This window comes from Embiotoca jacksoni, unplaced genomic scaffold (genome assembly GCF_022577435.1).
Source record: "Embiotoca jacksoni isolate LCO1_2020_lvr unplaced genomic scaffold, fEmbJac1.0.p SCAF_20, whole genome shotgun sequence".
Taxonomy (NCBI): Eukaryota; Metazoa; Chordata; class Actinopteri; family Embiotocidae; genus Embiotoca; species Embiotoca jacksoni.
In genome coordinates this window covers 9,295,293-9,322,577 of record NW_027185341.1, presented here as the reverse complement: position 1 = coordinate 9,322,577, position 27,285 = coordinate 9,295,293, and the positions used below count along the sequence as shown (strand labels likewise).

Here is a 27,285-nt window from a genome sequence, read left to right as displayed (position 1 = left end):
TCCCATTGTGAAATATAGAAGCCAACTTAAAATCTCAAATCAGATCCAGCTCAACACGTTCCCCACAGAGGAGGGAAGCAGCACGGCAGCTGTTAGAACGCAGGATGATTCTTGTACGCTGACCTCTACAATTCACATCCAAAAGGATTCAGGTCATTGGCAAGAGGGGAAGGTTATGACTGAAATCTTACACTACAGAAGAGTGGGGGGGGATGTAACATTTTAAAGACGTCTCAAGTCACAAAATCAAAAAATGACCTTTAGGCTGTCCAACATTTTCAAGAGTCAACTGAAAAGCTTAATACTAATAAATAGTTAAGTTAAATATGGAGTTATTAATGCAAAAATCATCCTAATCCACAATGATGTGCTATCTTTCCCACAGTGACCTGATACACGCAGAGATATTACAAAGGATGGCGGCAATCCACAAACTCTGTGACCAACTCTCTCAGAGAACTCCCACAGGGGAACGCATATTCAAATAACTTCACTTAGTGACATTTGGTCTTTCACTGAAAGAAAACAAACTATATCAAGGTAAGAGAGAAAAAAAAAAAAATCGAATAGATCTTAAAATAATTTCTTAAACTTAAAATATACAAAATGTAAACACACACACATACTTGTTTGCATTGCGACCTGAGTGAGACGGAGTGGGCGAGCCTGCGGCGGCGGTGAGCTCTGTGCTTTGTCACACCGGGCATCACTTCTCAGCTGCTGACAGTCTGAACAAGAACCTCTTCACTAAATCAACAGTGTCTGCAGCGAGATGTGAGGACGCCTTGTTGTCTGAGCAGAATTCAAAGCCTCTCTCGTCCATCGGGCCCCGACACTTACGGCATACTTCATCGGTTTATGTTGCGTTTTAAGATCGAAAGGAATCTTCCTGTAAAAGTCACGTCAAGTTTAAAATGCGAAGGTGATCAAATGTAAATGTTCCAAGGATGAGATTAGATGTTTAGAAAGATCCCAGACCCATTACATAAATCTCCAACACAGAAACATTTCAGAACACTGTCAGTGTTAGCAGCCCAGCTAAAGGTTGACCAACCCCTGCGCACGTCGTCACTTCTTGAGCTATACATTGTTGACTTCTTGGCCTGTTTAGCTCTAAGTACAAGGACTTAAGATCAGACCTACAACTACTCCCTTGATGAAATTATTTTTTTAGTAAGGATCAAGCGGCAACCAGCAGTAACGTTACCCATTAGTTTGTTAAAGGCCGGTGTGACGCCTCAAGTTCGGATTTTCGCCGCTGCCATCTTGTTAGTTCGGAGCAGGTTGCAGCCATAAGTGACCGTGACGAGCTGGGTGGGTGGAAGCAACGGTGGATGTGATTTGACCTGATAACAAACCCAACAATGTCCCACCCACTGATAGTGATCACGTTAGCGCACCGCAGGCCTGTCAATCAAACAGACACGCCGCTAAAAACGCAGCTTTTTGAAGCTTATTTTCTAATTAATGACGAGATTATTTTCAGATGGACCGCCAGAAAACTAATAAGGAGGAAAGAATTTAGCTAACGACACTGAAATAAGTTGTAGAGAAAATGTATTGGCTTCCTATTTCATGAGTGAAGTTGAATGGGAGTCTATGGAGCCGGAGGAACTTGGAGCAGCACTCGGTGGGTGGGTGGTTGTTTTTGTTTTTTTACCTCGCCGGTTATCTGCCTTTCTCCTAAAACAGCATTCACTGAACGAGCAGCGGCATCCCGTGCATCTTTTGAATTTTACATCCAGTGCTGACGCGACTAATCATGACAGCTCTTTAGCTGTCCGCCTCCTGCAACAGCTCCTCCAATTCACAACAACACAAGTTTTGCTTTCTCTTGGAGTCATTTTCTTGAAATTTTCATTTCCCCCCAACATCCCAAAACATGCATTTTAGGTTGATTGGTGATTGTTAATCGCCGGTAGTTGTGAATGGGTGTGATCCTGCTCAGGATAAAGCAGGTATAGATAATGAATGGACGGAGGATTATGGGATTATTAAATATTAAAGAACACAGCTGGGAACATCTGCGGGAAAAAAAACGTAAACGTGATTGAGGCCTGTTGATGGACCAACGATCACTCACTGTAAACGCAACAATTCATATACGTTAAAAAAAAAAAAAAAAAAATACACCCTAACTTACCAACGCAAAAGTGGAAAAAGAGACAGATTTGTTCTTTTGAAGTGACTGGAACAAATATACGTATTAATAATTCGGTCCTTGCCAGAGACCCTGGCTCTCGTTTCAGGTGCTCTTGCTCTGCAGTCGGGGTCAGATGAACAGTAATGACCCCTGAGAACCAATCTGAATTGAACTGTCTGAATGTGTGAGGTCAGAAACTGCAGGACTCCATCACAGGTGTTTCATTATCTCTCAGCTGTACAACGGATCTAAAATTCAGCTTCCGTCCCAACTCATCACAGGAAACTGAAAACTTAAGCGGGTGGAGACGTTGAGTCTTATGTCGTGTAAAAAACACAACGGGCACTACAACGTGACGGCTGTTACATCACTCTGTGGAGGAAATCATCTGCCGAGCCCATAGCTGATTTCACGCTACTGTAATGCACAGACATATGTTGTCTATTAATGACGGCACTAAACTACTTAGTAAACGTTGCTTCATTTACAGAAGGAGGGAAAATATAACAGAGGCGGGTGTGAAGAAGAGAAACGGAGGTTTGCCAGAGGGGAAAATGTACTACAGAATCACAGACCGCTTTTTTTTTTTTCCTCCCCTCTTTCCTTTGTTTCCTTTTCTTCTTTTCACAAACAGTACACATTTATGTCCTGTTTTTAAGACATCTTAGGATATCAGGATTTTGCCTTCAAACATTTAGAAAGATACAACCACAGGGACTGAATGATTCAAGGAAAAGATCTGTAGTATTTGACCCAAAAACATTTCTAACAAGCATAATCAAAAACCTGTCTTGTTTCTAGATACATAAAAAGTAAATAAAAAAAAACCTGTGATGTGAACATTCGACTCTTTTAACAGCAATTTTGATTTTTGAATTTAGGTCAAACATTCATGCATAGAAAAGAATCACTATTTACTGCATGTCGGTGAAATGTTATCCTGTATCCTACAAGAAGAAAACTTTAGAAAGGAAGTTGTGTTCAGGATTTCTTGTTTCACAGGAAGTCAGTGATTGGACATCTGGCTCAAATACTGCAGGCAAAAGCTCTGCAATCCACTGAAATGTGTCAATATTTGTCTGTCCGCTAACAGTAGAAAACTATTTTCTCAAGACTATTGATGTTGATTGAGGAAAAATTATATAAATTTGGAAGAATTCCTGAAAAAAAGAGCAAACGTGTACGTAAAAAACGAACAGCTTGAAGACCTAACAACAGAACATGTATTGTACAGAATCTAAAGCCCTTTGAGGCAAATCTGTGAAACAAAGCTACATACAGTAATTGACTTGACTATTTTTTTACCAAACTATTTTTTTTAGCAATACATGGGCTTTTTAAATACATGATATAAATGTAACCAAAAGCCATGACACATTTACATCTATTTTATTATTGAATGATACATATTGTTTTTAATTTAACATCCTTTTTAGTTGTGTTGAAAGTGGACTACTACTTTAGTGCTGGCTTTAAAGACCAGTGAGAACACAATCCAAACAGTTTTGAAGAAAATCATGTGGAGTAGCTGCCCAGTACTTCCTGGACTGCTTGTAGTTCAGAGACTGTAGAAGCAGGATGTTCTTCAACAGAGAGCCTTCCAGTACGTGTAAATGCAAATTGAGTCTTGGCATTGTCAGTGAACAAAATGCTCAGAACAGTTTTCCTTCTTTTGACTGCCAAGGAGATGTTGGCTTTCCTTTGAGTGCTTCCAAGTATATGTGGCCACACAGACTGTTCCGTTACAGCAGTTTTCAAAGGTTCTTTTTAAAAGTTAACGTGTAGGTTTGAGACCATATGTTTATGTTTAACATGTTTTTCAGTGTTTCTAAGTTAATACAGAAGTTATTCAATCTCACTTTTTCAAATACCACAGTAGGAGGTTAGCAACAGGACAATACACCCCGCCCACCAATAGCGGAAACCTGACTGCACCACAGGCCTGTCAATCAAACAGACGTGCCACCGAAAAAAGGCTTTTTGAGGCTTAATATCTAATTAATGATAAATTATTTTCAGATGGACCGCCAGAAAACTAATTAGAAGGACAGACTTTAGCCAACAACACCATAAGAACTTATGGAAAAAAGTTATTGACTTTTTATTTCATAAGAACAGTTGAATGGGAGTCTATGGAGTCGGAGGCTTTTTGGAGCCTAGTGGCCTTCAGTGGTATCGCAGTTTATTGCACTTCCGCATTGGCCTCATTTTACAGTCCCCAGAAGTTACGTCCAATTTTATATACATTGTATGTTTTGATCGACACGACTTGGAATAGTTACACCAGAAAGTTTTACCGCCCTCTGCTGCTCTATGTGCCTTACCGTGCTACACTGCGTTCATGCGCTACAGGAACAGTCGTTCTGATCACACCTCGTAGAGTTTCCCAGTCATGCAGCCCTTCACCAACTCCACAGTGCTTAAACTCAACTCGGATAACTCAGTCAACCGCCACTGCATCCCTGATTACGTCAGAGGAAAACATTCGCAGCCTATAAAGATAAAGAGGGAGTGACAGAGTGAGGTGAACACGTGGGCAACTCCGTACGTGTGTGTGTGTGTGTGTGTGCGTGTGTGTGTGTGTGTGTGTGCGTGTGTGTGTGTGTGCGTGTGTGTGTGTGTGTGTGTGTGTGTGTGTGTGTGTGTGTTTGTATGCACACACAGGCATCTTATCTGCTCAGCGTGGGTTTTATTTACGGAGCTGAGATGTGGATAAGTGGAGCGTCAAGCTCGACTGCAGCAGACGTACAGACCGACCGTTCGATTATATCAAACAACACCGCTGAAGCTGTCCCACTCTCTGCTGCACCCCGAGTGGACGCGCACTTCCCCCATAGATGTATGGATGTATGGACACGTGGGGGAATTAACTGGACAGAAAGATGGGGGAGAAAAATCACTCAACGGAGGCGCATGTAACATCTCAGATGAACACTTTTAAGAAGAACGAAGTGAGATAAAGGCTACGTGAAAGTGAATTTTAAAGCTCGACGACAAAATAAGAAGGAAAGCGGATGAGCGAGCGGCCTGCGGGCAGCGAACCATCGGGGACTTTTCCCACAGCTGTCAATCAACCTGGGTTCTGCTCTGCGGCTGGTCATTGGGCTTAGCAGGTCATTAACAGAGAACAGAAGAATCAATTCTTAGCACACAAATCACACACACACACACACACACACACACACACACACACACACACACACACACAGTCCCACAGGGAGCTTTAATGGGTGAACGGAGATGATTGTGAGAGGAGGAGGAGAGCAGCGGCAAGGTGGCAGTTTGGAGGAAAAGGGGGTTCAGAGTTCATCGAGGAGGACTGTGAGACCGCCGAGCTCTCATCCTCCTTCGCGCTGTGTTGTTATCAGCCTCTGACGAGGCTTTCTGTCTCCACCCGTCTGCCTCCTTCCGTCTCTCTGCGATCACTCAGCGTCCCGCTGCTAATTCTCTCCCCATGTCTCCAAGGTCTTGTTAGGGATTCCCACTTGTTTCCCTCAGCAGATGTTTTCAAAAGGTCTCTTTGTCCTCTAAAAAGGGCCACACGCCTTCCTTCCCGTCTCCCGTCTGTCCTCTATTCCACACCAGAGGTGATGCGGTGATGACCGAGGCGTTTGCTCGTGTCACCAGTCACGTTAAAAAGCACACCCTTGTGTGTAATAAGGCGATGACACAAGTTACCAACCAAATAAAATATGTAATCAAAGTGTGTTAATATTGTGAGGCAATTCAAAATACAAAACCTTTTGTTAGTGCGATCTCTGTTTCCATGGCAATACATGGGATTTAACTAACAGCTGGAAAATAATCAGTCACGTCAGTGGACTCGTATGTAACGTATGCAATGTTTACCACCCCACGAAGTAGGCCAACCCTTAGCAACCACCTAGCAACAGAGACCATTTCTAGTCCGTTTTTTTGCTTTGTAGAGATCGTGGGGTTTCTCAAACTGAATAAATACAACATAGAAACAAAAAAAACTGCTCAGCTAGCTCAGTTTTGTCGTAAGTAGGATATCCGCTGAAAAAAGATATCGATGTAGTCATGTGTTTCCTAAATTATTAGCATCGCTTCATTTGTTAAAACCAAACCGGTCAAGCTAGCTGCAGCTGGGCTTGTGCGACCATCGGTGGCGTTACGGTACGGGTACCAGGAGCAACGAAAAAGGACCCAAAAAGAAACGATTTCGCCAAATGGATCACATTCAATGGCAAGTAAAAACAACATTATATTATACATATTATATGAAATTTAATTCCAATTATATATTGCCACTGAGATGAGTGATATTTGTAGTGATGAGCACGGTGTGCTGTTATGCTGATTTGAGCACGTTCCAAATGTTCAGTTGACCAATCAGGTCGCTGGGGCGGAAATACGTGTTGTATTATAACCTGTCTGGCTCTCTTCTGGCAGGGAAACATGCCTTCTTACAGCTATCTCCACCCAGGAGCGCTCACATCTCGTTTCTTAAATCTGACAAAATCTCTGAAATACTTTTATGTCTTTCTGGCCCGAGCATCTTTCCACAACACCTGCCAGAGACACCTTCCCCAAGATCCTTCACCTATCAGTCGATTTCCAAACTCAAGTGCACTCCAGACGGGGCGAGCAAGCCAAGCGCTCTCTGCGACAGTCTGATTCTAACAGTGTGAAACAGAGACAGAGGCAGACTTAGTTTTCTGTGAGGCAAAAGCACAGACGGATTAATAAGCAACGCTGACGAAGAATTATCTGGTTTGTAAAACATTATTCAAGACCTCCCATATAAATCTGGCCCGGACAGAAATTTATACTTTAAATCCGCGCCAGTGCCACTGCCAAGATGTTTTTGTTGCTTCGGTATCAGAACAACCGTTAAAGCAGAGAAAAAAACAACAACAACATGATCTGTTCATGTAAATCTTCAGGTTCCCGCTGGATGGCTTCCAGTTACTGGAAATGTGTGAAAAAGTGCTAATGTAGAAAAAAAAGAAAAAAGAAGGAGAAGTCTACAAAAAGCCACCAGCATGCTGCTCGAGTCAAAACACAACTCCTTGTTTTTAATGCAGATGTCATTATTTATATTAGCATTAAAGCTGTCGCAATCTGGACCTGTTTGTCAAGCAGACTACAAGCTATATTTATGTACATATGGTGTGTGTGTGTGTGTGTGTGTGTGTGTGTGTGTGTGTGTGTGTGTGTGTGTGTGTGGAGGGAGGGGGGGGAGGGTGCGCTAAAATCTGGTGATAAATCAAGCATCAAGTCAGACACGAATCTGAGTGTTGGACAATGCTTTCCTCATTCATGCGGTGAGCCACATTTAGCTTCTGACTGAGCCGCTCCTACCCGGTGGATGACAACATGGACTGAACGCTGATAGAAGACGGCGTGTCACAGAAACAGCGGGGTTAGTAAAACTGATGGCTCGCTTCCACACCTACTACTTTACTAACTCGTCACAAACAAAGTCATTTTTGTGGTAACCCACAAAGAGTCAGTTAACATCAGTGAAGTCCACTGGAAGCCTCATTACATGCAGTTACTGTGATTAAAGTTGTCACTGGTCACAAACTGGATGCTTGTGAGAATTGCATTGAATTAAAACACTATTTTATTCTATTCTATTCCATTTGATGATGTCAGTTCTTACACTGATTCGCCAACATTGGTTTAGTAACTGGTATACGGGATTTAAATTAAAGTCTTGTCTTTCACTATAATACCTATGACAGTTAAGCAAATTGACAAAACAAGACATTTATACAGGTCAACTTGGAGTGTGATCAGTCTTTTCTTTTTAATCTCTCTCTAACTCTTTATCTCAGTGTGAAACTGAGAGAGCATGTGTGTCATGAGGGACCCTGAAACTAAAGCAGCTGAGATCATCCAAAAGGCTTCTTAACTGAAGAGCTCCTCCAAATGAGAGAAAGAAATTCAAGGAAGTCTCATTTCCTTTGGAGAACACCCAGACTGACCGTGACTGACGAGAGTTCAGTCACCATTATTTCCACATCTGCACGAGCGGTTTTCCTCATCCTTAAAATGTTTACCATGATCATGACCTCATGTCCTAATTAGGGAGCTAGACAACAAAAAGTGCTCCCAGTCCTACACTGTTCATCAAATATTGAGGGGAAAAGCTTTAACGCTAAATAGTCTCTTCTTAACCTCGTCGTTATTGTTTAATATCAAATCCAGAATGTTAACTATGTGCGCACAAAACTATGACGCACATATCACAGCACTAATTCTATCATATCACTTCCAACAATATTGGTACGCTCCAGTTTCATGCTTGCACTGTTGGCAACTGTCATTTCTCACTATCGTCTATGATCATGTGAAAAAGAGACTTTTCCATAGTAGGAAAACACTGTTGCTAAGCACCTGACCTGTTAACCAGCTGTGCCTATACACCCCTGACTGTTTCCCCGTGATAGCTTTCACACATTATTTCACACTTCCATAGGAGGGAGACAGAGAGCAGAAACTCAGGAAGCAGAATGATCACACAGGGCAGAAGGGTAGAGTGTGTGTGTGTGTGTGTGTGTGTGTGTGTGTGTGTGTGTGTGTGTGTGTGTGTGTGTGTGTGTGTGTGTGTGTGTGGAGAGGACTAATTGCTCTAAAGCCTGCTTCTCTATTTGTGCTCCGACTCCCTCCCTTCCTCCCACAATTTCAGCACCTCCACAATCAGCAAAGCTCGACCCAACTCTAATCAGGCTATATTTCTGCGTAATAGAAAAATTAACCACAATTTATTGCAGCAATTACAATCAGGGCCAATGTTTTGGTGCGACTGAGGGCCGTAATTGATTCCAACAAGCAAAGAGTGCAGAAGAGCCTCTGAGTGGCGGGTCAAACGGAGAAGCACGAAGAATCGTGGTGAATTAAAACAGTAAATAAATGAAACGAGGCAAAGATCTCAGTGTGTGTGTGTGTGTGTGTGTGTGTGTGTGTGTGTGTGTGTGTGTGTGTGTGTGTGTGTGTGTTTAGATTAGTGTTAGTTGGGTTCTGAGCTCCTCATTCACCACAATTAGTTTGTGCCAGCCCAAAACCAAGAAAACAGGCGAGGAGTAATTGAATTTAAATTGGACATGTTCTCTGCTCGTAGCTACCTAATGTAACGTGGAGCACAACCCCCTTCCTCCACTCCTCCTTCCGTTTATCTCATTTAACTTCTCTTGATCTCCTCCCACTCTTTAGCGCTTACATAATTTGCCCCCTTGATCATACACTTTCTCCTTTATCTGTCTCCTACGGAGTCCATTCTCTTCCAGTCTAATTGCTTTTCTTCCAGTTAATCTTATGCATTATCTATCAAAGCATACATTTTCTCCCGCTGCTCTTAGTGTACTTTGTTAACACTAGTAGGAATTAAATGTATAGTGTATTTGAGAAATCAATCGTTTAAGAGAAATCTCAGTTTCCCAAAACTCAGGCTAAGGACGTGGTGTGTTGTTTGATGGTGGCTTTTTTTTGTAGCCTTTCCAAAAATCACAGACACAAGAGCGAAAGTACAACGGAAATATTTATTTACTCCCTAATATTGGTATTGGCATCAGCCAAAAGAGTCCACTATCAGTCGGGCTCTAGATTAAACCGCATGTTTACCTGCTCTAGCATAAATTGCATTCTTTGACATGTCCTGCAAATAGCTTGCTGCAGTTTTCAACATGTACTGCTAACTAGTTTTCTACTGACCAGGCTAAACAGCAACTTCATTATTTGCTAACTAGGGTTACAGGTTATGTTAAAGAAATCTCAAAACTAATCCGTACACTACGTTGTGTTTTTCCCCCGAAAATAATGTTGTACTTTTTACTGGATTCACACCAGCAGCAACACCAGTGAACCTTCGCCAAGAAATTTGACATTTCATTAGTTTGTCCTAAAAAAGCTTTTGTCTGGCTACATTACAAGTGAAAACATGCAGATTGAAAATAGAAACAGGTGTCTGAGCAAAGGATCCAAACTGGGCTATACTTGAACAAAGTAACACTCTCATCTAAAGTTATGCAGATGATACACAACTGTACATCACCGCAGAACCAAACGATGATGCAGCGATGCGCTCCATCACTGAATGTCTTTTAGCAATACATAAATGGATGAGCAATAATTTCATCAAATTAAACGAGGATAAAACAGAAATCCTCCTAGTCAGTCCAAAACAAAAAGAGAAATCGTAGAAAAAGATCTGGGGCATCTAACTCCGTGGGTACGATCAGAGGTAACTAGTCTTGGTGTAATCTTAGACTCAGATCTAAGTTTCAAGGCCCACATTAACAAGGTGACCAAAACTTATGTTTTCCACCTGAGAAACATCGCCAAGGTGCAGCTGTTTATAAATCACAGATGCTGAAAAGTTGATTCATGCCTTCATTTCTAGCCGACTGGACTACTGTGATGCACTTTTTACTGGCCTACCAAAGAAAACAACAGAGAGACTTCAGCTCATCCAAAACTCTGCAGCTGGAGTATCAACCAGAACCAAGAGAACAGAACATCAGTCCAGTTCTGGCTGCTCTGCACCGGCTGCCTGTAAGACACAGGATTGACTTTAAGGTCCTCCTCACATATAAAGCTCTTAATGGGCTCGGACCGAGTTACATCACTAACTCTCTGGTTAATTATGAGCCTTCAAGAACACTGAGATCATCTGCTGCTGGTTTATTGGAGGTTCTCAGCAACGGCCGAAAGAAAATCGGGGATTTAGCTTTTGTCAGCTACGCTCCAAAGCTGTGGAACAAACTAGCTGTATGAAAGGTGCTATACAAATAAAGTGTATTATTATCTAACATTTCCGTCATCATACATGGAAGTAACCATGAACAGATACAGTAGATCAGTGAAGCTCTCTTTATTCACATGGATCATTAACTTGTTAGTAACTTTTGAAGGGGACCTGCCGTTTCAGCCTTGTCGACCTCCACTGTGCAATAAGATGAAGACCTTATTACAAAATCAGCTACAGGAGGAAATTTCACCTCTGCTTTTGGAGCTAAACGTAGCTCTCTTAGCGAGCTCCAGCTGACAAAATCTGATAAAGACAGCTGTCATTTCAGCCGATAAACTGGACGAGCTGTTGTAACATGTTGAACAGAGTAACGTGGGAGGGGTTTCGTCAGTTGTTCAATTATAAAAAACGGTTGGAGACAGACACACACACACACACACACACACACACACACACACACACACTTTTTTACCAGCATTTCTAATACCATTTGGATAAAAAAAAAAAAAAACTGTTTTTGCCTCCGTTTTAGTAATAAAAAAGCAGTTTTCCCCTCTAGGGAGTACTGAATGATCCTGACTCGTATCCTACTTTAAGTGGCTTTAAGTTCTGTCTCGCTTACTATCTTATGGCTCCCAGTAGTAAAGACCAGTGCAGCCCTCTGCTCACTATCATCTCTTCTCACAGTGTTGTGTCCTCAGCTCTGCAAGCATCGCAGTCATTATCAGACACAGGTCAACATCCTCAATCAGACTGAAGCTTTATTAGCTTGGATTGGGTACATTAAATAAACATTTGTGTGATGTTAATTAGACTGAACCAAACAGGGGTGGGTAGACCTTAGATGTACTTGGGTGGAAAATGTGCCTGCATGTGTTTAGCAATTTAAAAAAAACTGAATTATTGATTGATTTTACAGGAGAGGTATCATCAGGTTAAAATCCAAATATAACTTCTGCCTGGTAAAATGTAACTGCATTAAAACAAAATGTTATGACTATAACTAATGTTCCCTGAAGGAGAAGAACCAGGTACAACACACAATGTATGCAAGATATCCCACACAATATGTGTTGTACTGAGTGAATCGGCTGAAAGGGAACCGGTTGAAAGATTTGAAATGCTAAAACACTTTTTCTGTCTCCATGAAACTACACTTTCACTGACCTTTTTTCTTATACTATATCTTCACCAACACTCCCATCAACTCACCAAAAAATAGACCTGCCTTCGTAACATAATAAATCAAACCACTTCACACGATGTTTTTTGAGACATCTCTTCAGAGAGTTCCACGTGATTAACGTGACAGCAACAGGGCCGAGCATGTGACTCGTCCTGGCTGGATGTGACAGTACATAACATACATCCGCCTTAATAATACATCCCTCCTGATAATGGTGCATCCAGCTCAGTCCTGGTCGCTGCCTCTGTGCAGAGATCTGGGATGGCCTGATGTTACTGCAGCCTCTGCCTGATACTGCACAACTCATCTATATTTCAATCGACCCTGTTGAGCGTGTGAGCGTGTGTGTGTGGGTGTGTGTGTGTGTGTGTGTGTGTGTGTGTGTGTGTGTGTGGGAAAGAGAGAGATGGAGTGTGTTGCTGGACAATCACTGATTTAATTTAGTGTTCTAAATCTGGTTTCAGGCTGGTCGAATGAGCAGAACTCAGTGAGCAGTTGTACGCTGCACTCTTCGTCGGTGGGGGGGGTTTCTGCTGATCAAGCTTGCAGTCCAAACCAGAGCTACTAACATTAGGATCCTTGATACTGTCAGCAAATACAAGTAGGGTGTGTTTTGAAAATGCTGATATTCCGTTCTTGTATGAGGTGGAGGTTTTTCCATTGATAGCTTAATTGAAGCTTTTGTTGGGATCTTTTTTTTTTACAGTCACGTCATGAGTGCAGTTCATCAGCTCGAGTAACGTTCCCTTACGTCCATTTTCTGTCGGGCTGCGTTGCGCGTCTGTGTGAGGGAGGCACCGCCCCGTCCGTTATGAAACAGACACACAGCCCTCAGTGAAAATGACAAATTACCGCGACTTTCAGTGACATAAAAAATGCATGAGGGTCTCTCACACTGAGCTGAAAGGGATGCACAAGAACTAAGTAAATAAATAGGAGTTACTGGACGTAACTGCAGTTCCATGAGTACATTCGTATTTTGTTCCTTTCACGGGGGGGGGGGGAGGGGGGGGACTGAAGGTCCCGTCGGTGGGAAGCACAGCATCTCACAACAACATCTGCATCCTCATTCCTCACATGTGCAGCAACATCCATAAAAGACACCAGAAAAAAAAAAATCCACCTACTCTGCACATTTTAGTTTCTCTGCTGCTACTTCACGTAATCAGATACATTTAGTGTGAAATGCTGAGAAGTCTTTGAAAGTTAAAGGATGAAAGCACTGAGAAACGTAAATGTTGGCCGTCCACACTGAAGTCTGACTCAGACTGGCAGATGCCCAGGTCTTAACAAACATCCTGCGTTAGGGCCAGTAGGAAGACTCGCACTAACGCAGTACAAGAACATCACCGACTTCAGCGTTAAGATTTAGACCCACTATGCATTTAGCTGTCAGAAAATGGCTTTAAGGTCAACTGATGCCTGAAAAGAGATAGCTGGGAAGTTATTAGACTGAGGAGAGGAGAGAAGAGGAAAGGAGAGGAGCTCTGGCTGACCTTTAAAGAACCACACTTAAAGCAGCCAAGACCCCAGGCACTGTTCGAGGTCGCTCCCACTCTGGTGTCTGTGTGTATGAATGTGTGTGTTTATGTGTCTAAGTGAGCGTCTTTCAAAGGTTACTGCGAAATCTGCTGCCTCTAAAAAGGTACAGATGTTGGAGTAAATCAAGTTGATCTTTGCTGTTTTCGCGGTTCCTTCGGGGAGCGGTGACATGTTTGTCGAGATGAAGCATCGCTCTCGGGACGTGGCGCGCTCACCTTATACGGAAGGAAGAGGGAATTGACTGCCGCTAGGAGACTTGTGGTGTCTGGAGCGTCCCTCTGGCCGCAGACCACGATCTAAAAAAAGGGAAAAGGGAGTAGGAGAGGAAGAGAGGAGGGAGATAATGAGATGAAAGAGACCGTATGAATGGAGGGGAAAGGTGAAACATAAGAGGAGGAGAGACAGGGGAGGAAGGGATACAGGTCAGTGCTGTATTTGTAGCAGTAACAAGGGAGGCAGGTGTTTTGTCTGGGACTGGCTCGCCTTGCTTCACTCCTGAGCTTGTTACCTTCACCATGCCGCCCCGACTCCTCCTCCGCAGGTCACGCATGACTGGCAGAGAGCTAATGAAGCCTCTGTTACTACTCCTGTTATTCCCTTCTCTGTCACTTTGATTGGACACCGTTCACACTAGAACTTTTCCTCAGGCGACGAAGAAACTTTGGGGTAGCCCCTTGCTGTGCTCTGCTAGTACGCTGCTTTCAGGCTCAACAGGAAGAGTTAATATTTCAAATGTGATTATATAAGTGAGGCTGAACCAGCTCCAATAACCCTTTAAACGCATTACAAGTCATACAAACAGGGAGGAGAGATTTTGAGAGTCTGTGTGTCCAGAGATTGAGTGTACATGTAAGTAGAGAGCTGAAGTAGAGCCGGTGTCCTCAGATTACCTCCTGCAGTTGAAACGAGGGGAAACACAGTAGCTGCTCGCAGACACTTGGAAGCAGACGTTTATCCAAACATGGTTTAAATCACGGTGTGTTGAGCTTTCACTCAAGCTTTAGTGAATTCAGTTAGGTTGTTACTGTATTGTGAATAGTGACGTTAAAGAATAATGAGTCAATAAAATTCCATGTAGAAAGACATAAAGAAACGAAATGCAAACATACTCAGAGCTGAAGTTACTATTTACTACTATTTATTGACCCCGTTCCGGTGCACCTGTTTAATTTAAGCTCAGTGGAGGAGTTGCTCATGCATTTTTCTGTCACTGACGCTCTCAATAATTTGTCCTGTTTCTCTGCTCTGTGTGTGGATAAACATTGAAATCTAATAATTGTGTTGCTAAGCCCTCCAAAAAAATCTTTGAAAGGTGGGTTCAGCAATTTTGTCAATATGTGAAAAATGTGCATTGAAGCTAAAATAAATATTACGTTGCTTTACAAAGGTTAAAAAAAAACTGTTAGTTATTACTAGGATGGGTCATGATTTTGAATAGTCATAGTTTATGTGACTATTGTCTTATTTTCCTTTCCTCATCGCCCGGTAGTAATTCATCATTCTCGCCAGAAGGTGACGGTAATGCATCTAAAAGCTGTTTGTCAACTGCCATTAAAACAACAAGGTAACTATCAGCCTCCAATAAAACCAAGTGCTTCTGTGAGATTACATGTTACAGTACCAACAGCAGAACATGCAAAGACAACTACAGCAGTCAAAAACTCTTTAAAGAAATAAACAAAATTGAGGTGGAGTGCAAACTCCGTCAGGTAAAGCTAGCACATTGTAAGTCATTTTATAAGTGAAGTACCGAGGTCACAGCTCAACAGTCGATGGCCAGCTTGAGGATATTTGAAAAATAGTCGAAAAGTTCAGAGCAAAAATCAAATAAATGCACATCCCTAACTCTTACTTTGTAATACTGATGACCATAACTAAACTTAAACTTTACAAGGGCTTAGTGTTGAATTACGCCAATCAATCCAGAGGGAAATAAAAAATGTCATGCTACCACCATCACCTAGCTGATGTTTTTGTAATCTATAGTTATTGAAACCTTTAACACAAACTAAGCGTTACAGCTCGTACATGAATCCTAATGTAACTCTGAGCTTTTAATACATCTTTACCAGTTGTGTTATTAATGTGTCAAACACAGAGATGACAGAAGGGAAGAAAAAGTTTCCATCTACATGAAACCTTTCATCTTTTCTACTATTTCGCAGATTTAAAAAAAGCAATAAAAATAACTCCCTTTAGGCTCCGGCTAAATTGTGCTATCCACCGCATTGGAACTTACAGTAGATTAAGGGAATGAGTCAATTCATAAAAAAAAATATAGAAAAATCAATAGAGTTGATAATGAAAACGTTTGTAGGAACAGCTGTGGTTTAATAAGTATCATAGTATATGGAGCCTTGTCTCTGTACAGTGGCACTATGGGCTGCTGTAGAAGCACCGTTTACATGCACTGATGCGTTTCCTCTTCACTGCACGGTCAATAGAAGTGAGTCAGCACAATTAATTCGGAGATGTTCATTGTTTCACCAGCTTCTTTCTCAGCTATTCTTCTGCTACTCTGCATTGTTTTGTTCAGTTCCTGTTTACCGGTACACGCAACGTCTATTGTGCTCGCACAATTTGCAAGCACAAACACTTGCTTTCAGTAAGCGGACATGAAAATGAGTTTCGGCTAAGAGTCAGGTCACCTGCTCCCCAAACTAAGGTGGCTTTTATACACCGACTACTCGGTCAATAGCAATGGCAAAGTATAATTGTAATGGTCAATACAACCCAGCAGGAGACTCGATTCCTACGTAATTATCTGCATTTTATCGTATTTAAAGCCTACATATTCATTAAAGCACTTGCGACCACGCAGGACAAAGTGACTGAACTTTTTCTCAATGTGTGTGTTGGTGTAAGAATAACCTGTTTGAGTGTGTAGTGTTGGGCCATGAGAGCCCGGACCATTTCAGGCAGGGCGATGGGAACCCGGGTCAGACGGTCAGAGAAGGCTGTCAGCAGCTGCTGGGACTTCTGGAGCCACTCCTGTCTCCCGGTGAAGTGGGACAGACGCAGGAGATTGGACGCTGACACGGAGTTAGCACTGGGCTCGGCTCCATCCTGATCTGAGAGACACACAGAGAAGCACGTTTTCAGAGGGTTTTGAGTTACACACTGAGGCCGGCAGGAAACGCCGATCTGGGATATAATGAGTCTGGCGGGTTTCACAGTGTTGATGGACGGGAATAGAATGACAGTCTCTCCTGGTCATTACGTTCGGACTGTATATGGGGCATTTAACTATAGACAAATACAATACATTTAACTGATTCCTTTGGCTGAGGGCAGAAGAACTCATTACAAAGCCTACCTCTGACTTTGTATAGCTACATTCAATTTACAGCACAGATACACAGCAACCTTTGCAAGTGTGTGTGTCGGGTGTATCTGATCCAGTTTGCTAAAACGAATAACCAAAACAATAGGCTCAAAGAAACTAAAAAAGCAACGTAGATCTGAGTGGAAGTGCAGCATTGTGAGAACTTTTGCGTCTGGTTACTTGATCCATTGCAAAAATTAAAAAAACCTGAAAAAACAAACAAACAGTGATTTAGGGAGCTTCGACTGTATCAACTGTTGTGTATTTTTACAACAATTAATCTGTCGTTACCTTAATTATGAGATTATTAAATCCGTTTTCCTCTGGTCGTTTTTCTGTCAGAACATGAACTCAGCTTAATGTATCATACGTGCATGGCTTTTCCTTCTCCAATATTTTTTTAGTTCTGTACCAGGTGGAAAACTCTGTGCAAAGACACACAGGTTCAGTTAGGTGCTCAATCAAAGGCGTTGCTCAGGGATTTTTATACCTTTACAAAGAGGCAAAACTTCAAACATCTAAATTTCACCGGGATGGAGTGATTTAGAAGAAAATACATGTGCCTAGCAGCTATAATGAATCTCTTTCACGAGACACGAGTATTAAATTGTGTGCAAACGTGAGGCCTCCGCATTTTCTATTGCAATTTGTTAAGTCAAGATAGCAAATGCTTTCCTTTCACCCCCAGTAGACAACCATCCCAAAGTCACGGTGTGATGTGAAGTGATGTGATGTGATGGGACTAACAGATGACCTCATGACTTAGCTCTGTTAAGTGAATGGTCCTTATCTTTAATCAGCGTCCAATGAGAGCCTGGAGACGTTGTTAGCCTACGATCTCGCTGCCTGTCTGCCTCTCAGCAACGCCATGACGCTTGTGTTTTTAAACACGTGCGGGTATAAGCGAGAGAGAGAGGGAAAGACTTTTAAGTTGGGAACTGACGCAAGTCGCTTTTAAGTCAAATTGAAGTTTTAGGTCAAAAACTAAAAATAGAAACCAGATCCCTCCACGTCCATTAACACAAAGCCCCACAAACCGTACTGTACGGTGCACGTTCAGTATTTCTTATGAGAAGCATGAATTAACAATCACATACAGATGCACGTGAACACCCATGCATGACCAAACTGCAGAAATAATTTGATTTTATCCTGCAGTATGTCGCATTTCTGCCTGAGCCCCGTGGCAAGGAAGTTTCCACACATACACGTGTAATGTAAACACACAGAGGTTGAGCTCGAGAGCCTGTCTGCTTTCCACATTTCACATAGCTCTCCTCTTAAGCAGCCCCGTAGAAGGAGGTCACACACAAACACACATAAAGCCGTGACTGAACTGCTGACACACACACACACACACACACACACACACAGGGAAAGACTCATTGTTCTACAACACCACTTGCACTTTGATTCGTTTTTGGAAGTCCACAATAACGCTGATGTTTTTAAATGAGGTCCCCTCATCCTACATTTTTCGCCTTGTTAAATGATGTCACATCCCCGTGTGTGTGTGCGTACCTGCCTGTTCTGATTGTTCTCTTTTAGGAAGTCCAACCATCAATCAACAGCACCTGACCAATCAGTGGCACCTGACAAGGCTTAAAAAGGCCCGTCCTCCAACCCGCTCTCAGCCAGCACTCTCCGCACTACGTTATTTGTTCTTATAGTTTCCTTTGTCTTAATAAATGTAATATTTGGATTATCTAATTTTGGCTTTTCTTTAAATGTTGCTGCCCTTGAGCCATGATCGCAAAATATGGGGGCTTGTCCTGGATACAACTTTAGTAGTTAGTTATATTTAGGCCATTCTCCTAGATTTTGGTACAGTTTAGTGCAGTTTGCGTCCTTCATGTGGTGTGTTGGTGAGTAGCCTGTCTCTCCCTTTCATTTGCTGCACAGTGAAGCAAGTTATTGTTGACTTTAGAGGTAAACTCTGGTAAGTTAGGCAGCTGTGAACCAACTGAACTGATTTCTCACTGTGGCCTCAATCGGCAAAATCTGTGTACGATTTTCACAAACTGATATTTTTTAAGAAAAGCAGAAGAGATACTGTGCGTGTTTTTACCTCACTCCTCAAAATCAAACCCACACAGGGGAGTCTGGCAGGGCTGTAAGATGTAGAGTGGCAGAGTGGTGGGGTAATCCGTCTTGCACTGACAGGCTGCGCTGCTGGGACGAGCGTCCACACTGCAGCGGCTGTAGCGTCACTAATGGGCTTCAACCCTACGCAGCGCCGCCACCATAATGGCACCGTCAATCCTCTCAGATGAGAAACCTCTCGCACGTCAGCTCCGATAAACACAGACAGATGCAGGTGTGACGGCGCGCGGGGAGTCGGTCCCGAACACGCACACACAAGCTCGCATGCACATGCGGCCATCATCTCCGATCTGTCAGCGGTTCAAAACAAGAATAACTATTAGCTTTTTCCCTGTTCCCTCGCCAATCTATGGTATCGCATCCCTGTCTGAACTACTTGCTATCTGTCACAGGGGTTTGTGTGAGTCATGCTTTTTAAAAGGTGGGAAAAAATATATAGAGCCGTGGCACCTGGTGCATTAAAACTGACAATCTTCAAGATGGAATTCTCAGTTTAGAGGGTTTATCTTGTTATGTGGAGGTTGAAGGTGCAATGTGTGGTATTTTAGTTTAAAACATTCATTCGACATCCAAAACAAATAGCAGGGTTGACATTTTGTCAAAGTCGTCCATGTATGACGTTAGCATGGTAACCTTCTAGCCCTGGTCTGTCCTGTCTCACCACTTTGTAACACAAGAAGGGCTAGTGAGTAACTGCAGTATCTAATCTGCCCTCCAACGTGTCAAATATGAAGAGAAGACGTAACATATTATTGCTTCTTGTTCTGATGATTAAAACAGTTAACAGAGCAATGGTTTAAACTCTTCGCATACCAGAAGCAAAACAAGAGTTAACATGTTTCTTTCCACAACTGGAGACTAAATAAATGAAGTCTGATGCTGAACTTGCGTTTCTTCTGGACAGAAGAGTAAACAGCTAGTTTATAAAGGCAGCTAATCGTATAACGTCAGGGATTTACTGGCCGTCGGTTGCACAGGGGTTTGCGGGTGAGCCGCCACATCAGAGGTCCGGTGGTCCATCAAGAAATGCATAAAGTTTTGAACCGAAGCTGTCCGTCTCTTTAAAGGTACTATCTGTGCTCCTGTCATTCAGGGTGCACGTTAGAGCGCGCTATACATTAGTGGTCCACTCGCAGCTGATGAGTTCAGGATGGAATTTCTTTACCCAGTACACCTCTCTATAACTTTACTCACCGTGTTCATATGTTATTTAGTTGTTTGTTGATACGCAGTTCAGAACCAGAAGACTTTCTACCAAACTGAAGAAACCTTATGTAGCAAACAAACAAAGTGTACCAGCCTTGTTTGGACAACTTACAGCTGATATTCAGTGCAGCTAATAACGAGACAAATTGTTCAGAAAATCATTCCTAATGGCATTATTTTATTTTTGGATCAACTGCTGGGTCCATACAATCTAACGTTGTAAATATCAGCTATAAAAAAAACTATTACTTGTGGCACGGCCAGAATAGGCAGAATTAGACCAAACTGTTGAAACTCTGAGCCGGACTGAAGGCAGAACTGACTGGATGCTAAAATGACTCACTGTCGTCTTCTGAAGTACGACGTGGTATTAAAAGGAGGGACTTACTGTTTACATATTGAATCTTTAAATGTTTACACTTGGAAACTAGCTTTGAGTTTCAAATCAGGACATCTAAAGCGGACTGAATGAAAAGCTGTCAGCCCCTGGAGATTGAGTGAACTCATAAGAACTAGTTTATCAGAACACTACATAAAAAAAAATAATATATTTTTTTTTTTTTTTTTTAAACTGAAATTCCTTCTGGAAAAGCTATTGACAGAATATACTGTATTATGAAAGAAAATATGAAACTGAGTAGGGATGACAAGAGAATATGAATAAAAACACAAGTGGGAGAAGGAAGCTGTTCAAATAGACTGCTGCTGTCAGACAGAGAAATTGGAGAGCAAAAACACAAAGAAATAGGCAACTAGAGCCAAACGGGAAACTTGGATCCGACAGATCAAAGGTGAACGTCTGTTCATGTCTACAAGGTGTCAGTTTCTCTGACCTGCCGGCAGCCATCAGGTCGAGGAGTAGACTGGCAGCTGAAGAGAGGCTCGAGTGTAAATCAAAGTCAGAGGAATTTATATTTATATCCCATCAGGCCTTTGGTACAAAAATTTGATTTGCAACATTAAACTACATACTGATACTACAAAATATGAATATTTTAGTAAAGACTGCAGACTGCTTGTAAAAGATCACAGTTTAGACAGAATATGTGAGGAAGATTTCGACTAATGGTGTTGACCTCGTTATACATGTTACACATATACTGTATGTATTTGTGTGTGTATATGTAATAAGTCCATTTCAGCTTATAGTTAAATATACTGGTATCAGCCTATATGTAAAAAGTAACGAGGAATTCCCAAACAAATATGCCAAAGACATATTTGGAAAAATTCAGCTCCATTATAGAGTTTGTCCACTCAGTGTCTGTGCTCATCATTAGCGGAGTGAAATATATTTGGTTATGTTCTATATTTCTATAACCACATCCTGTAGTGATCGAGCACCGGTGCCAGTTTAGAGCAACGCTAGCAGCTCTGTGACGCTGTAATTACAGAGTGTGCAAACAGCTACACACTATTATCAGCATGCTAACAAGGTGTTAGCTAAAATACATCAGTTTATATGCTCACATTTACTAATTAGCAGTAAAAACAAAGTACAGCTGATACCAATAGAATCGTCATTGGTTTTGCAGTTAACTGTTCAGAAATCGACATGTAAGGCAAATTAAACGTTCTTCTTGATAATGCCAATAGGAGAAAAGTTATTTAAAGGAAGGGGCCATGAATATCTGTACTAAAATCTTGCACTCTATCCGTTGCTGTTGTGATCTTTATTAAATACTAAAAATGTTATGGCAGTGCAGAGAAAACAAAGTCAGTAGATGTCAATCTCTGAGACCCGAGTGCAGAAAAATGCACAAACATTTTGGGCCAGGGAACTCTATCTTTGGAAGAAACTGATATTTTAGTTTATGAAATAAATACAAATGACTTGTTTTAACATATTTTCTAAAGAAAATTGTAAAAGTTTCAACAAAACTGAAATACAATGACATTGCTGGAAGAAATTGCAGGCGACGTATCAATAACTGATCATTCAGTTGTTTTAACATGTCACACTGCCATGTCAGCAAGTTTTTTTTTTTTAGAGTTATTCCACTTTGCGTCAATGTGAATCTTATTCCTGAGCTGTTCGAGGAAAAAAAAAAAGGGGAAAGTGTAATGTAATAAAAAAAAAAAAAATCCAGATGAAGTTAAGACGTAAGTGGGATGAAATGAGGCAGAAGCACAAAGTGCATTCCAGGTCTCCGGCTCTACATTGTGCTGCTGTTTCAATCTGTCAGGAGCAGATGGACTGAGAGACGCAGAGGAGACGGATCTGACAGGTCTGGTGATCAGAATATGTGAAGAACGCGAGTCTGAGTGCTTTCATGGTGGAAAGGTTCAGCCTGGAACGAGTGAGCGTTGCACAATACTGACGGTAGCTAGAGGAGGTCAATATTCCTCTGCTCCCCTTCCTTCATCCTCCACCTATTCATCCATCTATCCCTCCATCCACCCGGGCCTCCCTCCTCTCTCCTGGTTTTAGAGTAGCAGCGGAGTGAAACTTGCAGGGATATTACAGCAGAAGCTTCCATCTTGTTGAGCTGGGAATCGATCGATAAGGATACAGGCAGGCGAGAGAGAGAGAGATGGATGTTGGTTAAATAGATTAATGAATTAATGAATAAATGATTACACCCATCCACGAACTCTTCTTTTGTTCCCTCCAGTCACTGCGGTCAAACTGTGTCCATGAGTTGATATTAGCGAACTGTCTGCGGGCCTCAAACCACGTGTTTATTCACCTGTCTGAGCTGTCCATCCTTAAACTTGTCTGAGGCAGAGAGGTGTGCTCCCGTTGTGCTATTATCAGCTCTACCCTGTTATTTCTTTTCTACAACTGAATAAACCTCCCAATATTACAACAGGTTTGTGTGTCCATGAGCTGGAAGTCAGTGAGAAATTTTACAAAATTATGACACTGCATCACATCATGCCCCCAATAAATTCCCAGAAGTCTTTGCCCAGGAAGGTTTTGGATGTATTCTATGTATAAAGGCTCATTAAGGGTTTAAAAAAAGAAAAGAAAAAAGGAAACAATAATAATGGTGATAATTGGCTCCGTCAAAAAATGTGATGTCACTTGTTGTCATGAGCCATGTCTCTCACATCATTATGTTAATGTCTATCACACATACAGGAGAGCTGGGTGTTAAAAATCAGCCCCATGAAAAAAAAAAAAATCGATTAAAGCCACACATGAGGCCAATTTTCAAAGCTATTTGTTTCATTAGTTATGTTTGTTTTAAGATCTATCCTGATGATATGAACTCAATGGTGGGACACTGTAACACTGTAACCGTCCCTCACCCTGTTTGAGTTGCAGCAGCACGGTGCTGTCGCTGGGGTCGCTGCAGAAGTATCCTCCGCCCTGATCGTCCCAGAACAGCACGTCCTGCCGGAGCTGCAGCTCCTCGGCCCACTGCAGCCACTCCGTCAGCAGCGTGGCCTCGTACAGGTCCAGCAACCCGCAGATGATGAAGGCGTAGTCGTCCAGAAAGCCGGAGATGGGCGGAGATCTGGAGAGAGAAAATAGAGAGAAGACGAGTGGGAACGAGGACATTTTTTCATTAAGAATTTATTGATAGATCAATGCGAGAAGCATTGAGACGTATTACTGCCGGTGAACTAGTTCAAGCCTCTTCATTTTTTTTTATACAAAAAATGCTTGCTTATAACGCCTGAAGATAAAGCTTTGGTTTCTGTCAAAAAAAATCCAGAATAAAGACGGACTACAGAGAGTCTGGAGGATTTATTTTGGGACAGTACAGGGCTGCATTATTATACACATAGCAGGCTGAGTATAATCTCTCCCTGAGGCATTTTTCAGCATGTGAAATTATTTATCTGCCTTCTTGGTGGTAAAAGCAGAGACATTCATATACACGCCCACAACTGTGTACACACCATCTCTGGAGTTTGAAGTGAAGCAGGACAATAATGAGACGAATCTGACCATAGTTGAACCATCCCTCCTCCCTCAGGCATCAGTGTGTCACCTCTTTCTTCTTCCTCCTGCACTCTCGGACCAAACAGCTCTCAGGACTTTTTCTTGAGATGAAAAACCCCCCAGAGAGTTTCCCCCAGAACTAAATAGGTTCTAAGGCCTTCTGCTGTTTGCATTCGCACCACCAATAGGAACTGTGAAATGACGTAGCACCAATGCCGGAACGACGCTCTGACAATTATTTTTCCAATTGAGGAAATACCGTTTTCAATTTTCTTGATCCGGTTGAAATTCACGTACATATATTACCTGTTTAAAGATCCAAAGCATTTTATTCAAGAGAGCCAATAAAAACCAATGGAATGGTCAAATTTGTCATAATTACATTTAAGATGTATTAACCGATTCACAAAATCAACTTGAAGCCTCGTTATGATTCGCTATCATTTGTGCTGTCATTGACTGCATTACACTCAATACAAACTCAACACTTCCTGTATTATTTCTAACTAAAACCCCATAAAAAAGGCTTTTATTGTTAAACATTTGCAGGAGCGCGTTGTGACTGAAGTCAGACGAAGACACTTTAGATGAATAATCCAGAACAACCTCCGGTACTTCAACAAATAGCACAACAACCCACGACGTAACTGGAGCAACTTTTAATATTTCTCTTTGTCAAATCGAAGTCACGCTGTATTTCCTCCGATTTGTAAAGACTTAACAAAGCCTGGACTTTGTTGTCGGCCCATTTCTCAGTATCGTGGGCCTCCGTTTGAAACTCGTTCCTCTGCTGTTTTAAAGGTTTGGTTCATAACTGTAGTTTACGGGGTTTAGTGTTTACACAATGTTTTAAACATGACGGTTGTCTGTGCTCCTGTGTTCAGAAAACGGAGTCATAGGAACTTAAAAAGGTTCTAAGTTCCCCGTGTCCGGACACACACACACACACAAAAAAAGGGGAACTCCCTCCCACTGTTCTTTAAACTGTGAAATAGTTCCTGTGGTCCGAAAACGCCGATGTCACCTCTTTCTTCTTCCTGCACTCTCCATTTCTGACATCCCCTCCACACCTGGACTTTGTTGTCCACACCAATCTGTCTCAATGTGACAAGCTGCCATTCTCCACCCTTGATGCTGCATGTGATTTATCAGTCTGGACATGCCTCTTCCTACATGTTGGTATTGAAGTCACCAAACGCTGCCCTTAACTCCAAATCAGTTTCTAAATTCTGCCGACCTTCGATTCTCACGGTGACGCCCCGTCTGAGTGGGTGCGGGGGGACGGACGGTGACGGGAGGAGAGATAGCGCTGTGTCAGGAGAGGCTGATGGCTGCTGGTTGGCTGAGTACAGGAGGAGGCTTCCGAGGAAATGACGGGCACGACTTTGGGAGATCACAGAGAGGTGAGGAGGTGAGGAGGTGAGGAGGCGTATCTCAGCCTATCTTCACCTGACTGACAGACAGAGGTCGAGCCACATGTCAGATTGAAAGGAACAGGGAACCCTCTTGCAGCGGACAGAGCGTGACCGGTTTAGTGTGAATCCCACATATTTCATGTAGCTACAATCCAGTTCCATGTAAAATCTCAAACAAGTTGAGATTTAGGGAAAAGACGAAATATGTACAGCTATGACACGGCTTCTGGGAAGTTCTGATGTTCATTGTAATGAAAACCAAACTGTAAAATGGATACAGTGCAATGTTTACCATCAGTTGAGAATATACTTGTGTTGGCGGTGGTTTATTAAATTCTGTGTATGCAACTCATGTGGGGCCAAAATAGTTTGAAAACTGTCAAATACAGCATTGTAATATATTAACAAGGAAAATCAAGTGTTTCTCCTTCGACTGGGACTCCCTGATCCTCCTGGAAGGAACACGTCTCGGTCAAAACCTAGAATATGACTGGACCCTACGTGAAACTGGAGGGCTTTTAATTTGAAAAGTTACGACATAGAGCCGACCAGCAGAATAACTTTGATCTCTCACTCACTCAGTGACAGAAATACTGTATTTATGTTATTTACCTTATTTATGAGCACCTGTTGCTTTTGGCTCAGTGTGAAAGTCTCTGCTGCTTTTATGTCCTCTGATCTCTGTGTGTTTCACAAAGGACGGAGCTCAACCCTGCCTATTCACCCTCCTCTACACTCACATAGTGGGGAGGAAACACAGGTGAAGGAGAGCAAGGGAGATTGTCCACTCATAAATCGATCACCATTGAAAGAATAAATAAACAAAAAAATGCTGAAATGAGGCATCAAATATACTTGGGCGGTCGTTAATTTATATGATACAATGGATACAACAGAGTTTAGCAATTAAATGACTTTCATTGAGGGCCAAAACTATAAAAATAGTAAAGTGAAACTGGAAATTTGCTATAACCTTTATAAACTTATAACTGGGCGGCACGGTGGTGCAGTGGTTAGCACTGTCGCCTCACAGCAAAAAGGTTCCGGGTTCGAATCCGGTCCTGGGCCTTTCTGTGCGGAGTTTGCATGTTCTCCCTGTGCTTGCGTGGGTTCTCGCCGGGTTCTCTGGCTTCCTCCCATCATCCAAAAACATGCACCTCAGGTCAGGTTACCTGGCGCCGCGCTAGTGGCAGCCTGCTGCAGCAGCTCCCCCCTGAGAGGCCCCCTGCTGTAGCGAAGAAATTTCCCCTCGGGGATTAATAAAGTGAAATAAAAAAAAAAATAAAATAAAAAATAAAGGCCTCGGCGGAGAAAAGCCCAACACATGATCTACACACACTCTATAAAGATTTAGAGCATATTTTGAACAAGTACAACTTTTTAACCTTGCAAAACAACTTTGGTGATTTGTCGCCATGCTGCCTGTTTCCCCACGGGAACGCCCTCCCGGCCGGGAGGATCCCTCCTCGGTCACACAGCGCCGTGCCATCTGGCTGAAGTGACTCCAGCCGCGGGGATGACAGTCTGAGACGAGACCCCGAGAGGGCCTCCCCCCGACACACAAACAGAGAAATGTAAAAGCCTTTCAGAGCCACTCGACAGCCCTTTCATTCACACCTTCAGCGGTGCGTGTTAAATGAGTCATTTCCCTGAGAGCGCGGATAAAACACCTCGTCAGTCCGCCGTATCGCAGCACTGGGAGACGGTCTTAGAATAATAGCTTCATAATGGGTTCCCTGATACACGAGCTACTT

The 27,285-nt window shown here is 42.4% G+C and overlaps 1 protein-coding gene across 1 annotated transcript in view; it reads right to left on the bottom strand.

The window, feature by feature from the left end:
- spata20 (spermatogenesis associated 20) overlaps positions 1-27,285 on the bottom strand; it is a 49,037-nt gene that overhangs the window by 8,099 nt on the left and 13,653 nt on the right. The window contains exons 13-15 of the mRNA XM_069156158.1: positions 23,477-23,685; positions 16,459-16,658; positions 13,803-13,883 (exon numbers count right to left, since the gene is read on the bottom strand). Coding sequence (XP_069012259.1) covers positions 13,803-13,883; positions 16,459-16,658; positions 23,477-23,685 — 490 coding nt within the window. The remainder of the gene's footprint in view (positions 1-13,802; positions 13,884-16,458; positions 16,659-23,476; positions 23,686-27,285) is intronic.